This window comes from Lolium perenne, chromosome 3 (assembly GCF_019359855.2).
Source record: "Lolium perenne isolate Kyuss_39 chromosome 3, Kyuss_2.0, whole genome shotgun sequence".
Taxonomy (NCBI): domain Eukaryota; kingdom Viridiplantae; phylum Streptophyta; class Magnoliopsida; order Poales; family Poaceae; genus Lolium; species Lolium perenne.
In genome coordinates this window covers 144650121-144664598 of record NC_067246.2, presented here as the reverse complement: position 1 = coordinate 144664598, position 14478 = coordinate 144650121, and the positions used below count along the sequence as shown (strand labels likewise).

The window sequence follows — 14478 nt, the reverse complement described above, 5'->3', positions numbered from 1 at the left end:
GCCATATACCCAGCCTCTGGTGTCTTAGGGATGATGTTTCCTCTTGTATCTATCGACATGAAGGACATGTCGAGGTTTTGGACCAAGTGCTCTCTTTCTGCTTCGGGTATGTGTTGCAGCCTTGATCTTGCTCTGTTCCGCGCCTCCCGATGGCTATCACCCGTAGTTCTAGATTGTCGACTTAGATCTGCCCTTCTCCTGCTGGATGCAGAAGCTGCCTCCTTTCTCCTGTTCAACTCAGCAGTCTCTTTTTCAAATTCACTGGCAGCTCGTGCGAGCCTATATTGATATGCTTGCAGTTCTTCTGGTGTGGCCGTGGTAGCCATTGGTTCTGTGCCGTTCATAGCTCTCGCGGCTCTGTCCCACGCTGCTTGTGAAAGTTGAACTCTATCTCGCGGCTCTGGCCCGACGTATTTGTTGCCCAGGCCTTGTCGCAGATTGGAGGGATCGACGTATGGATTTCCCAGACTGTCGAAAGCCTCAGATGTCTCCTCTTGATCTTCAATGGCGTAAATCTGATGATACTTTGTACTCAGATCTACGTTGGGTTTGGTGACATCATCGTTGAGATTGATGAAGACCTTGCCCACTGTGAGAGATTTGTCGATGAAGTCGTAACTGTCGACATCGCTTGAGCCATCGCTTATATATGAGTCCGCAGATGACTCAAACGACATGTCGTTGAAGATCTTGGCGAGTTTCTCTCTTGCTCTGGCGCTGACGTAGCGTGTCGCCGAGGTTTCTTCTTCTCCTGACTCGGTTGACGATGCATAGCTTGAAAAATCGGAATCGACCACCGACGATCCCGACGAAATCGGAATCTCGACACGATACGATCCTTCCTTCTCGACGCGAAAGTGAAACCTTCCGAACGTCATCTCCATGGGCTCCGCCAGATACGCATATGCATCCAAACGGGAGGGTGGGTGAGGAACAAAATCGACAAGACTAGCAGCGATCTGTTTACCTCGATCCATTGTGTTGCTTGCGGTTGACGATGTCGAAGATCTTGAGCGTGCCATCGAGATCAGCTCCTTACGCCTCTAGTTCCCACAGACGGCGCCAAGAAAATATGAAGGTATCAACTTGTCAATGCCTATGGATTGTAGGCTAGGGTTTAGTTGGAAGTAGAGGGTAAGTAGATCTCGAAGGTTTCAGCCGAAAAGTACTCGACGATTATGAAAACTAGGGTTTGCAGACAATGATTCGATTGATTCGTCGTCCCTCGACTCCCCCTTTATATAGGAGGTGGAGCCGAGGGATTCGTGCTATACAAGTTTACAGAGTCCGGGACGGTTTCTAACTCATCCCGCCAGATTACAAATAACACTTCCTATTACAACTCTTATCTTTTCCTTAAATACATCTTGGGCTCTCGAATCTTCTTATTCTTCGGGTAGTGGGCCTTCAGTAAACCCCGGGTACTATATTCGGCAGGCCCATTTGGGATGCCTATGTCATTGAGTCTCATCTTTCGTCTTGAGAAAGTAGACCCAAGTGTATCTTGAGTAGTCATCAACAATCACCAAGCAATGTTTCTTCGCACCAAGACTTGCATGAGTAACGGGACCAAAGAGATCCACATGAAGGAGCTCCAAGATCCTCTTGGAAGAGAAAATGGTCTTGCTTGGATGCGGAGAGTCATGCATTTTGCCTTCAACACAAGCCCTACAAACACGATCTTTAGCAAAAGACACATTTTCATTAGTCCCACAATATGGTTCCCCTTGTGAAGGCTTTGCAAAGTTCTCATGTTGACATGGGCTAGGCGGCAATGCCACAACCAACCCACGTCCACCTTTCTGAATAGGCACATCGCACTTGTCGTGGTGGTCCCCGAAAAGTCCACCACATACAAGTTGTGTTCGCGATACCCAACGAAAGCGACTTTTAGAGTCTTGCTCCACAAGAGGACCACAATATCATTATCAATAAAGACGGCGAAACCCATCTTGCCAAGGGCGGAAACGGAAAGAAAATTGTAACCAAGGGTTTTGACAAGCATGACATCCACAAGAGTAATGTTGTGTGCAACCACAACCTTGCCAAAACCCAATACCTCGGATGTAGAATTATCGCCAAAGGAGACGGTGATACTATTTATGTTGGGCCTCAACTCCTTGACGAGATTCTTGCCGCCGGTCATATGACTTGTACATCCACTATCAAGTGCCCATTTTGACCCTCCGGTGGCATAGTCCTACATGAGATCAATTCTTGGATTTAGGTACCATTTTTCAGTGGGCCCTCTTTTGTTAGCAACAAGGGTCTTTGGGACCCAAATAGACCAAGCAACATAACCATCATATGGACCAACATATTTAGCATAAACATCACCATAATAATCTTTAAAAAGAACATAGTGAGGGTTATCTATTCCCGCACCATCATCATTAATGGTTTTGCCCTTTCGGGTTTCACCATTAGCTTTCTCATGTGCGGGCTTGGTCTTTCTCTTGTTTGCCTTTTTAGCCTTGGTATTAAAACCAAGTCCCTCCTTCCCATTGTTTGACCTTTGCTTACTCAAAAGATCATCCAAGGAAAGTTTACTTTGGGGAGAGGAGGCCTTAGCAAGTTCATCCTTCAACCTAGCATTTTCCTCAATAATATTTTCATGATCACATGAGGGAGCAGAGGTACTAGGTATGTCATATGAAGCAAGCCTAATTTGAAGTTGCTCATAAGACTCGGAGAGGAGAGAGTATTCACTCTTCAAGGCTTTGTGAGCCTTGTCTAGTTCATCTAGATCCTTCACAAGTTTCTCATGATCAACACCAAATTTGGCCTTTTCCTTTATAAGCACTTTAGTCTTAGCTCTAGCAAGATCTCTAGCTTTAGTGAGCTTGTTAAGTTTATCTTGAGGTTCTTCAAGATTTTCTAGCCTCTCTTCAAGAGATGCTATAGTTTCTTGACATTCCTCAAGAGCATTTTTAAGAGCATGTATTTCTAGAGAGTCTTCTCTTTCTATTTGGCACTTTTTCTCAAGAGTATCATTTAGTTGAGCTATACGAACCATGAGACTTGAAACATGCTTCTTAGTGTTACCTTGCAGGTTAAGAATGAAATCATCAAACTCTAGCATTTCTTGTTTCACTTTTAGACTAGCAAGATCAACCCCTAGATCATTTGAAATGTTAGGCGTAGAGGGGTTAGGAGATGATACCTCGGAAGATTTAGCCATGAGGCAACTTTCTTCCTCCACATGAATGACCTCATTGGGGGATTCACTTGTTGATGAAGAGTTAGTAGAGAGGGAGGCAAGGGCTACCAATCCATTTGAGGTTGCATCTTCTTCATCATCAACATCTTCATCTCCGGAGGTATACTCTTCTTGAGTTGATAGCACAATTGATGTGTCCAAGGTGGACCTTGCCATGAAGCAATGTGCATTCTTGAATTGAGGGTTCTCATTGGGTGAATCAAAGAGAGAGGAAGAGGGAATGTTGGTAGTGACAGTGGCGGCCACTTCTCTTGAGCTTTCTTCTTCATCATCACTAGCACTTTCAATCTCATCGGAAGAGTATTCTTCTTTAGTCACTAGCACAATCCTTGAGGGCCTTTTGCCCTTCTTGTTCTTGTTATAGAATTTCTTGTTTGGGGGCTTTGAATACTTGCCCTTTGAGTCTTTGCTCTTGTCCTTGGGGATGAGCCTTCCACCATGAGTCTCCCTATTCTCATAGGGACATTCGGCAATGAAATGGCGCTTGTCATTGCAATTGTAGCAAGATCTTGTTCTTGGGCCCGAGCTTGAGGGACCCCTTGAGTTGTTTCTCTTGATGTTGTCTTCTTTGGCCTTGGATGGATCAATCCAAAAGGTGTTTGCATGGAACGCCATGTGGTCATGGTAGTGGTGTTCCAAGTCTTCCGGATAGGACATGCTCCAAGATGCCCTATAAGATTCTTGAGGAATCACTTCTTCCACAGAGTTGACCACCAAGGCAAGGTTGGACCCTTTTGACATCCCAAGAGCACGATTGCGAGAATCATGAGAGTTTTGCTCAAGCACCTTGAGAGCTTGCATCTCGTGCACGGCTTGTTGTGAGGTGAGTGAGGCATAGCATTCTCTACCGACAAGAGTCTTGACATCAATAGGCTCAAACGGCATCATGCAATCAATGTACTTTTCCTTGATCCAAGAGTCATCAATGTGAGTGGCACCAACATTCCGGAAGGCACCGGCAACGGTGAGAAGTCTTCCATACATGTCTTCATGATCTTCATCCGATAGCCTCATGAATCCTTCGGCTTTATTCCGAAGAGCATTATACTTGTTCCTTCTTGTGCTCTCACTTTCAATGCAACTCGCGGCCAAACCATCCCAAGCCTCCTTGGCGGTGGTGAAATGCCGAACACGAGACAACTCCTTTGTCCCTACACTAGTTTGAATCATGTGCAAGGCGGTGTTGTTGAGTTGACTATCAACCGCTTCTCTTCTAGTCAACTTGTCGGGGTTGTAAGGCTTGAAGCCTTCCACGATGATTCTCCAAAGTTCATTGGAGGCACTGCGAACATGAGAGCTAAACTCAAATTGCCAAGTATCATAATCATTAACGGAAAACTTAGGTGGGTCGCCCCGGATGTTTATATGAGGATGGGGAACCGGTATATCGGGAGATAGAAAAGGTGGAGGTACTCGATTGTAGCTATCACCTCCACTAGTTCCCTTAGGAGATGCAATGGGGGATTTGATAGTGTTTGAGTTATCACCATCCATGGGTGTGGTAGCGGAGGGTAATACCGAAGCATCACCCTCTTCTAACGCATCCGTGACATTAACCTCTTTGGTGGGAGCCACGGGACGGGGCGGAGTCAAAAGCTCGGAAATCATCTTTCTCATGCTTTCCATTTGAGCTTCCATGGATGACCTCAACGAATTGATATCATCCATGGTGACCATCTTAGCCTCCCCTTCCGTAGGTCCGTCGTCCGGCATACTCTTAGGCGCTTAAGCCCGAAATAAGAGCCGAGGCTCTGATACCAATTGAAAGGATCGTATGCCGCACCTAGAGGGGGGGGGGGGTGAATAGGTGCTAACCAATTTTTAGTTCTTTTTCAATTTAGGCTTGACACAAAGGTAAATTCTCTAGATATGCAACTAAGTGAATTTGCCTATATGACAAGATAATCAACTAGCAAGATATAGCTACACAATATAAGAGATAGAGTAGGATAGAGGTAACCGAGAGTGGAGCACGCGATGACACGGAGATGATTCCCGTAGTTCCCTTCCTTTGCAAGAAGGTACGTCTACGTTTGGAGGAGTGTGGTTGCTACGAAAGCCAAACCAACAGCCACGAAGGCTTCACTCAGATCTCCGGTGAGCAACGCCACGAAGGCCTAGCCCACTTCCACTAAGGGATTTCCTCGAGGCGGAAACCGGGCCTTTACAAGGTTCTTGGGGCACACATCCACAACTGAATTGGAGGCTCCCAAATCTGTAACAATACAACAATCAACAACAACACATCAACACAAATCAACTAGGGAACCAAATAGGAACACTAGCATGAGATCCCTCAAACAAATGAGGGGGAAATGAAAAACGCTTCGGTGAGGATGTAGATCGGTGTCTTCTCCTTCGAATCTCCAAAGATCAAGAGCTTTGGTTGGGGGAGGAAGGAGATCTTGCAAATCTTGTGTTTCTTGAGGTGGCTCTAATGGAGTTGAAGCTTGGAAGATTTCTTGTGCAATGATTGAGCAAAGGAGGAAGGAAGAAGAAGAGGGGTATAAATACCCCTCCCCAAAATCCAGCCGTTGGGGCTTCCGGGGGGCCGGATATTCCGGCCTAAGTAAGGGCCGGATAATCCGCCCCCCCCCCCCCGGATAATCCGGCCTCAGGTACAAAAACGTGAGAATGTCCGGACAAATATCCGGCCTCTATCCAGACTTGCTTTTCTTCAGGTCCTTAGCCATTTTCGAGTGGGGCGGATATTTCGGAAATGTCCGGCCCGGATAATCCGGCCCTGGGACAAAACCGGGACAATATCCGGCCAAATGTCCGGCCCCTATCCAGAAGCATACTGAGCCACAAATCCTCAAGTCCTTAGCCGAAAACTGGGGGGCCAGATATTTTGGAAATATCCGGCCCGGATTATCCGGCCTGGTGATCTTTTTGCTGCTTCTTTTTGACAGAACTGACCACATCCAACACACATATAAATGTATCTATATAATCCCTGTACCACTTAGACAAACATTAGTGTATCACATACATTGACATCAAAAACACAAAACATAATATGAGAGATGTTCTTTCACCCGCTTTTAGTTTACTTTGTTCTTGTTTAGTTCTTTATTAATAGCTACTTAAAACTCTTAAATATTTTTCATCTTAGCAACTTATAGTATAGGCTATTTCCAAACCACAATTTGGATGTGAATGTGGTTGTGCCTGACAAAGAAGTTGTGGGGTTGTGTTTATTGACATTTGCAAAGCTTCTCAGGGACAAACTTATATAAATAATATTTGCTGCTACAAGTACTGCAACAACCCTGTTGTTGACCGCAGAACCCAGTCATCAACGCCCTCAAAAAATATCTCGTCAGTTGCTATTGTTTGTAAGTGATTTATTTCTGTTATTAAGTCTCTAGCTCAGCTCATTTATTGCATGAATAATTATCCTCACTATATTCTTTTATACGCTATATATTATGCAGAATGAAGAATCTTGAACGCCAAAGAGGACAAATCTACGACATTGAGTTCATTGACCCAAATACCGTTCATGCAGTTACGGTACAAAAACATGCCAAGGATACAGATGACAACTTTCTAAGGTTTTTAGTAAGACAAGAAACCAAAGCGGAAATACTATTTCCTTGCAACTTCAAATGAGCGTACTGACTTGTACACATTCGATTTCGCTTACTCGATGTTAAGTGTAATCCTCCAAGTTATGCGTGAGCGCAGGTTCCAATTTATTCTGCTAATCATTCAGCTTGACAAAGGAATATTACTTATCATGGACTCGAAAGTAAAGACCACGAGACGTGGGCGGAACTGATTAGAATGCTCCTGAGGTAATTTCAATCATTATCGCCCTATATCAGCTCTTCCGTTCTGATATCAAGTAATTAATAACTTCTTTACTCAATTTTTTTTGCCGGGCAGGTTTAAAAACCGTTCATCAAGACTGTTAGGGGTGAATGAAAACATGGGCTTACATTTCGAGATTACAATGGAAGTAGTACTATACCTAGGTTTGTGCATCTCTTTGATTCTTGTTTCAGTACCATTATCATGCTTGATTATTATTTTGATTGAACTCTATTCTAGTAAAGTGTTTGTCGCAGGAAGACAGGAATAATTTATATGTATACTAGGTTTGCGAGTTCATTCGCCACATGACATGTACGTAAACAATATTCACAATCTTATTTTATTACGATCAATTGTATTCATTTTCATTCATATATATTGATCCCTTCTTTAAATTAGATCGAAAGTATGCGGGATGGTTTCCTATCAAAAAATCGCATACGAGCAATTCAAGAGGAATTGGCAGGATTCTTACTTAGGGAGGTCATAGCTCCAAGTGGACAATACCATCAGGACTTTGTATTTAGACAATAGGGATCGAAAGAGGACTTATACTGTATATGCATTACATGTACTGTATTCATGACGATGTCTATATTCATGACGGTGTTGTGTAATGCTTCGTTGATTGGTGTATGTAGTAGCGTCGAGTTAAATGGAAAACATTACCAACCGGCACTAAAGCCCCTCCACCCCAAGCTCTCGAACGCAGCCACGTGGAGGGCCTGGGGTGCTTTTAGTCCCGATTCCGTAGTCCCGGTTGCAAAACCGACACTAAAGACCCTTAACAACCGGGAGTGATGTCTTGTTTTCTACTAGTGAGTACGAATGTTGGCACAATACGATGAAGCTTCTATCGAGTCTCTTGGACAAGTTATATATAGATACCCGACTTAGAGTTTTATTATAAGTATATCAACAATATTTGAGTATATCAAATATATATCTAACACTCCGCGTGATCATAGCGGAACCGACGAAACTGGAGAGAATCTGAAATAATGTGGTGTAGTGTTCATGTAAGACGAAAGTTCCATTAAAGAGCGTTTCCACGTGGTAGAACCTCCTCAGGGAATATAAGATTTTCATGAGGCTGATCCTGAGCTGCCATCCATGTGAGATTTCTTTTTACAAAACACCATTCAAATGCAGACATTCATAAATACATATATACACTCACCTCTATAAATGTATGCACGCGCGCTTACCCATATGAACATCTCCGAGATACCAAAAACCGATTCGGTCTATCTTCTTTATAAGACACTAAAATGTTAAACCCAAGCTTAATTTTTATCGTTGATGTGCTGGAAGTGTTACTACCCTTTTAAGCATCTAACTATAGGTTGGTTCACTGAACGCATGTATCATATGTATCGGGTCAAATTGCTTAGAGCATCTCCACTCGTCCCCCGAACAGGCCCCCGGCGAGCCTTTTTTACATCCGGACGGCGTAAATCGGCCCAGTCGCGCCCCCGGTTCCTCGTTTTCGTCCGGATTTGGCCCTTCATCCATCCGGCGAGCCCACGCCATCCCCGGCCCCCCCGGGGCGCGCTCGGGGACTCCGGACGAAAGATTTTGGCGCGAAACGTCGTGTGGACCCACGTAGTCGGCGACTGGAAAACCAAATCCTGTCGATTTTCCCTCCAATTTGCTTGCATATCCCCATTCCCTCCAATTTGCTTGCATATCCCCATTCTCTCCCGCCGAAATTGGCCAATCTCCTCGTCTTCCAGCTCCAGTTCCCGGCGGCGTCTTCTCGTCCACCACCACTCTCCTCCTCGTCTTCTCTTCCACCACAATGCCGCCGAAGGCGCCGGCGAGGAAGATGCGGGCGAAGAAGACGAAGCCGCCGGGCATGTCGAACGCCGAGTGGGCGGCGGACGAGAAACGGCGCGAGGTGGAAACAAGCGGCAGGGCGGAGGAATTGGTACCAGGGCCACCGCAGCGACATCCTCCGAGCCCCTCCGGCCAGTCCTTCGTCGTCTCCGCCGGCTCCTACCTCGTCTACCTCACCATCTACCTCGTCGACTGCGGCTGCTTCGACGTCCACTGCCGCTGCTTCCTCGTCGGCCGCCGCAGCCGCTTCGGCCACGGCGTGTGAGGAAACTGGTCCGTCGGACACCGCCGTGCCGGCCGGGACTGCCGACGAGCCTGTCTCCGTGTAATTTCCCTCCGATCGCCGATCTGTGGCTGATCCTTTTGCTCCTTTTGCCGATCAACTGGCCGTACTTGTAGCGCGGGACGGCGATTTGTTTGAATTTAAACTCTATCCGCCGAACTCCGGGTGGACGACTGGAAATACGGTACTCCCCACGACTTAATTTCGTCCAATCCGGCGGTTGTTTCGTCCGGATTTGGGCGTGGGGAGCGCCAACGAGTGGTGATGCTCTTATAGATAATGCCGCGCGGACACTCCGTGACTAAGACGTGGCCCAGGTCATTTTTGGAAAATTTTGTACTAATAGAATAGACGACTTAGCAATGGAGATACTGCTACCGACAGCAGTACAGTGCTACATTAGCGATGTGTTGGAGTGTTCACGCAGCCTTTTCCATGACTCAGCAGCTCAAATTGCGTTTTCCATGACTCAGCGGCTCAAATTAAAACACGCAACGTTTATTATTCATGCAAGGCAAGTGCGACCTTCTGAACACCGACCGGCGAGCTCACCTGTCCATGCACATTCAAACATGTTTCCTGTACCACACACAGATACATGAAACATTCAAACTGGTTCAAACCTCTCACCGTACAGGCCTGTAAACGTAAGAGCCATAACGTAGTTTAAGGTACATCCATCAGCTAGCTCGAGGCAACCTCACTGTCGGAGCCCGGGCGGAGCACCTCGATCAGTCGTGCGGAGGAGGATGACGACGACGAAGCCATGTTGACAATGCTGCAGTTGAGACGGATCTCTCCTTCCGCGCCGGTCTTGGGCTGGATCTCGCCCATCTTGATCATGGCGGCAACGAGCTTCTCCTTCCAGAGCGTCTCGTTGGCGGCGAATGCGTCGACGGAGTCCTTGAGCGTGGCGTTGCGGATGAGCTGGTCGTCGGAGAAGTGCAGGCCGAGGTTGAGCGGCAGCAGCTTGTAGTAGTTGTTGTCCAGCACGGTGGGCGTGCTGAGGTCGATCTCCGTGGTGACGTTGGTGGTCTGGTTCGTGTTGGCCGGGCACAGCGTCTCCAGCAGCGCCTGGTACGCTGGGCTGATGGTGCCGCTCGCCAGCCGCTCGCGGTTCCGGACGATGAAGGAGCTGCAGTGGGAGCGGCCAAGGGTGTGGGTTCCGGACAGGACCACCATCTCCTCGGCGGTCATGTTCCGGTCGGCGAACCCCTTGACGAGCTCCTCGGCCGTCAGGTTCGGGCCGGGGAGCGTGAACGCGAGTGTCCCGTTCGAAACGCTCCCGTCGCGGCGGCCGGAGGGGACCTGGTAGAACACGTCGCTGCCGGTGAGGTTGATGCTGTCGCGTGCGGCGAAGGCGAGGATGTCGGCGCACGACACGGTGCTGGGGCAGCTCTGCTCCAGTGCGGCCCTGGCGGCGTCCACGACCTCGAAGCCGCGGAGGCTCGGGTTGTTGGGCGGCGCATCGCGCTCCGGGTCGCCTCCGGCTGGGTTTACTGACAGCAGCACCGACGCATCACATCCCTGCAAGTGTGGTGTCACATGGATAGGATCATCGATCGGTCATCTATATTGGTCAAGGCTAACGCACATGTGCTTGTACAGTACGAACAATAGCCAACGTTCTATATTTCACCTAACGTTTGATGCTGCTGTTAAGTTTTATTTACAGAAGTATTACAAATTTACAATACATTAGTAGGCCGGCGATATATTAGTTTCTCATGACAAAATTGGTTACTCTAGCTACCAAGTACTGTTAGCGACCACATAATTAAATTTGTACTTCTTTGTGAAAGGGATAGACATGCTAAAACATGTGTATATATACTCAACAAGAGTGAATCAACTTAGAAGATAACGACTTCGGGTTGACCAAAAAGCTAGGGCGTAGGAGACGGTGAATAAGGATTGATTAATCGACCCAACATGTTCAAGAGTAGTGTGGCAAAAGTCACAAGGTCTAGCATTCAGCTCACCCTTGGGTTGGGCCATGTACTATCACATGTTTGACGGGTGACCTTGCTATAATTAAGGTATAGAGCTAGCTCTCAATGATCTACTCCATGTTGAAGCATGTAGATGCAGGGTGTAGCACTCTGGTCAACTGTATTCGACTGCCAACGACAAACAACACATGAATGTAGTAGTAGTATATGCTTGCTACATAACTAAGGTACCTTCCACGACATAGACGTATGGAAAATTATCTACTCCTAACTGATTTGTCTCCGTTCGGCACCGGCACCTATCTGTGTGAAAGCTAGGTTCATGCATGGTACGCCAGCCGTAACTTTGACTAGTAAGTCTAGCTAGTTAACTAACAGGTTTGACGAATTAACTTAGTTATGATGTTATCGAATCTTAGTTGCAAGCCATGTTACAACTTGTCTATTAGCACGAATCATAACGTCAAATCTAATGATCCGAGGCATTTTTCTAATTGCAAGCTCACTTGCAACTATTAAGAACACGGCTCGTGATACAAACCCAATGATATAGGACTCAGCAGGGAGCTAAGTTATTCTCAGCTGGCCCAATGCTATCTAGCTAGAGGCGACAAAAAAGGAAGCAAAGGTACACGAGGATACAATTTTGGATAATTGTTTGGTAGCTAGATATAGTAAGAAAGTTTTCCTTTTCGCGGAAATGATTGGCAAGAAAGTTAAAACGCACGTACGTTGACAAAGCAGTCATGGAAGTGGAGGCGGATGAGCCCAGCAGCGACACCGGAGTTGGTGGCGAAGGCATCCGCGACGGCCTGCTGGACGATGGACTCGGCGTTGGGACATGTGGTGTCGTAGAACCCCACCTGCAGCTGCGCGCGGCTCGCCGCCGGCAGCTGCAGGCACAAAACGGCCGTGACTAGCACCGCCAGGCCGGCTAGGCCACTGCTGCTCGCCATGGTCGTAAGGTCGCTGGTATGGCTCACGCTCAGAAGGATGGTATACAATGAGCGCTCAACTGCACAATAACGTGTGTGTGTGTGTGCGTTCTTAACTCGGCTGGCATTACCAGTAGTACTTATAGCCAGGCGGGGGTTGTTGTCGGCTGATTGATTTGTTTGACAAATCGCAAGTGGCCAGAAGAAGAGTAGTAGACTAGTACCAGAGCCTTCCGCTGGACGGCCCTTCTTGAATGTTAGAGCATCCCCACTCGTTGGCGCTCCCCACGTTCAAATCCGGCGAAATTTTCGTCCGGATTGGATCAATTTTTGGCATGGGGGGCAGTATATTTCCAGTCGTATGCTCCCCAAGCGGCGTTTCTCGGGGAAAAAGAGGATGGCCCGGGGAGTCCGGATGAAAGAGGAGACACGTGGGCGTGGGCGGTTGGTTTAGCTCCATCCGGAGTCCCCGAGCGCTCCCCGGGGGGCCGGGGATGGCGTGGGATCGCCGAATGAATTTCGGCCCAAATCCGGATGAAATCGAGGAACCGGGGGCGCGACTGGACCGAATTTCGCCGTCCGGATGTAAAAAACGGTTTGTGGGGGCTTCTCGGGGAGACGAGTGGAGATGCTCTTACGTACGTGGAACGGATCCACGCGAGGGAACTGTATGTGCCTCGCGCGTTCCTACCGTGATCCCGGATGGATCATGTGCCAGCGGTTCGATCGAACCGATGCAGTTGCGCCGAGAGAGACGTCTGGGGTTTACACCGGAAAAGGCAGCCGGCTGGCTCGTCTCATCTCGTCTCGTCAACCACTAGTGAGGCCACCACACGAACTGCAACTTAAGGTGAAGCTGAAACGTCAGAATCAAATCCTACTTTTTGCAGCACCAATGACAGTTTCTACGTACGATGTTAGGATACATGTGCTTCCACTATTAGAAATTGGACCTTTCGACCGTCCACAAAATGTATGAAACCGCACACGATTTATAACAAGGTTTTTTATGCATGTTTCACTAGTCCTCGCGTAAATTCGGCACCTTCCACTGCAAATCGCTAAATTGGATGGCTGCCACCATCTTTGCGGATTTTGTTGTTTCCATGCTTCTGGATAGCCTTGGCGCTGGCCCCTGCTTTTTTTCGAAATGGGGTACATCCCGACCTCTGCATCGGTTGATGCACACAACCTTTTATTAATCAAAGCAAAAATTCAAAGTTTACAACTCAAGGATCAACGAGGGTCGATACAAAAATCAACCATCGAAAAATAAAGAGATTACAAAGTGCACTAAACATCGTGTAGTCTCTTAACAGGCCGCCAGGTAGCCTGGTAGAAAATATCCTGGGCAACCATTTGAAGGCGGTTGCATCCAGAAACCATGCACTCCCGCTGGTCCTCCGGGAGCAAGAAACGCCATAGCTGGATCCAGTGGACCATAGTGTGGATAACCTGCAAAAAATTAGTAGAGTCCTTCCTGTTAAAAACAATATCATTCCTGCAATTCCATATAGACCAACATAAAGCCGAAACACCAATGCGAATTCTAGCTTTATCGTTTTTGTCAACTCCATTAAGCCAATTTCCAAACAAATTTGTAACATTGGATGGATGAGGAATATTATAAGCAGCAAAAATGACCCTCCAAAGCAACCTAGAAAAAGGACATGAAATAAATAGATGTTCAACTGATTCCTCAGCGTCACAAAAAGAACATTTCGTATTACCATTCCAATTCCTCTTTACTAGATTATCTCGGGTTAATAGGACTTTCTTACTAAGGAACCACATAAATATTTTTATTTTTAGTGGGATTTTTATTTTCCATAGATACTTACGAAGATATCTAGTATGTCCATTTAACATATCAGCATACATCGATTTAACCGTAAATTTCCCTGAAGATGATAGACCCCAAACAAACTTATCTTGATCATCATTTAAAGTAATCATCATTAAACGTTGACATAGGTGTACCCATTGATCCCATTTATCCCCAATTAGTCTTCTCCTAAAACCAATATTTAAAGGGGTTGACCTCATAACATTTGCCACAGTATCATGCTTACGGTGTACTATATTATATAGTTGGGGATATTGACCTGCGAGTGTCTGATCACCTAATCATTTATCTTCCCAAAAACGCACCCCTTCTCCAGAGCCTACCACAAAATTACCTCTACTAAAAAATTCCCCCTTGATCTTCATTAGGCCTTTCCAAAATGGTGAATCTGTCGGCTTACTTTCAACTCCAGCCAGTGTTGTTTGTGAAAGGTATTTGTTTTTCAATAATTGTTGTCATAATCCTTCTTCAGAGAGCAGTTTGAAAAGCCACTTACTAAGAAGGTAGGAATTTTTGATTTCCAACACTTCAATTCCCAAACCACCTTGGTCTTTAGGTCTACAAATCAAGTTCCACTTAGTTAA

The 14478-nt window shown here is 46.7% G+C and overlaps 1 protein-coding gene across 1 annotated transcript; it reads right to left on the bottom strand.

Moving 5' to 3' along the window:
- Positions 1-9638: 9638 nt before the first annotated feature.
- LOC127326929 (peroxidase 1) lies at positions 9639-12168 on the bottom strand. Its single transcript, XM_051353711.1, has 2 exons — positions 11845-12168; positions 9639-10688 (listed from the first exon to the last, which is right to left on the bottom strand). Exons 1-2 carry the CDS (start codon positions 12067-12069, stop codon positions 9846-9848), a joined length of 1068 nt encoding a protein of 355 aa, XP_051209671.1. The 5' UTR covers positions 12070-12168; the 3' UTR covers positions 9639-9845.
- Positions 12169-14478: the final 2310 nt, after the last annotated feature.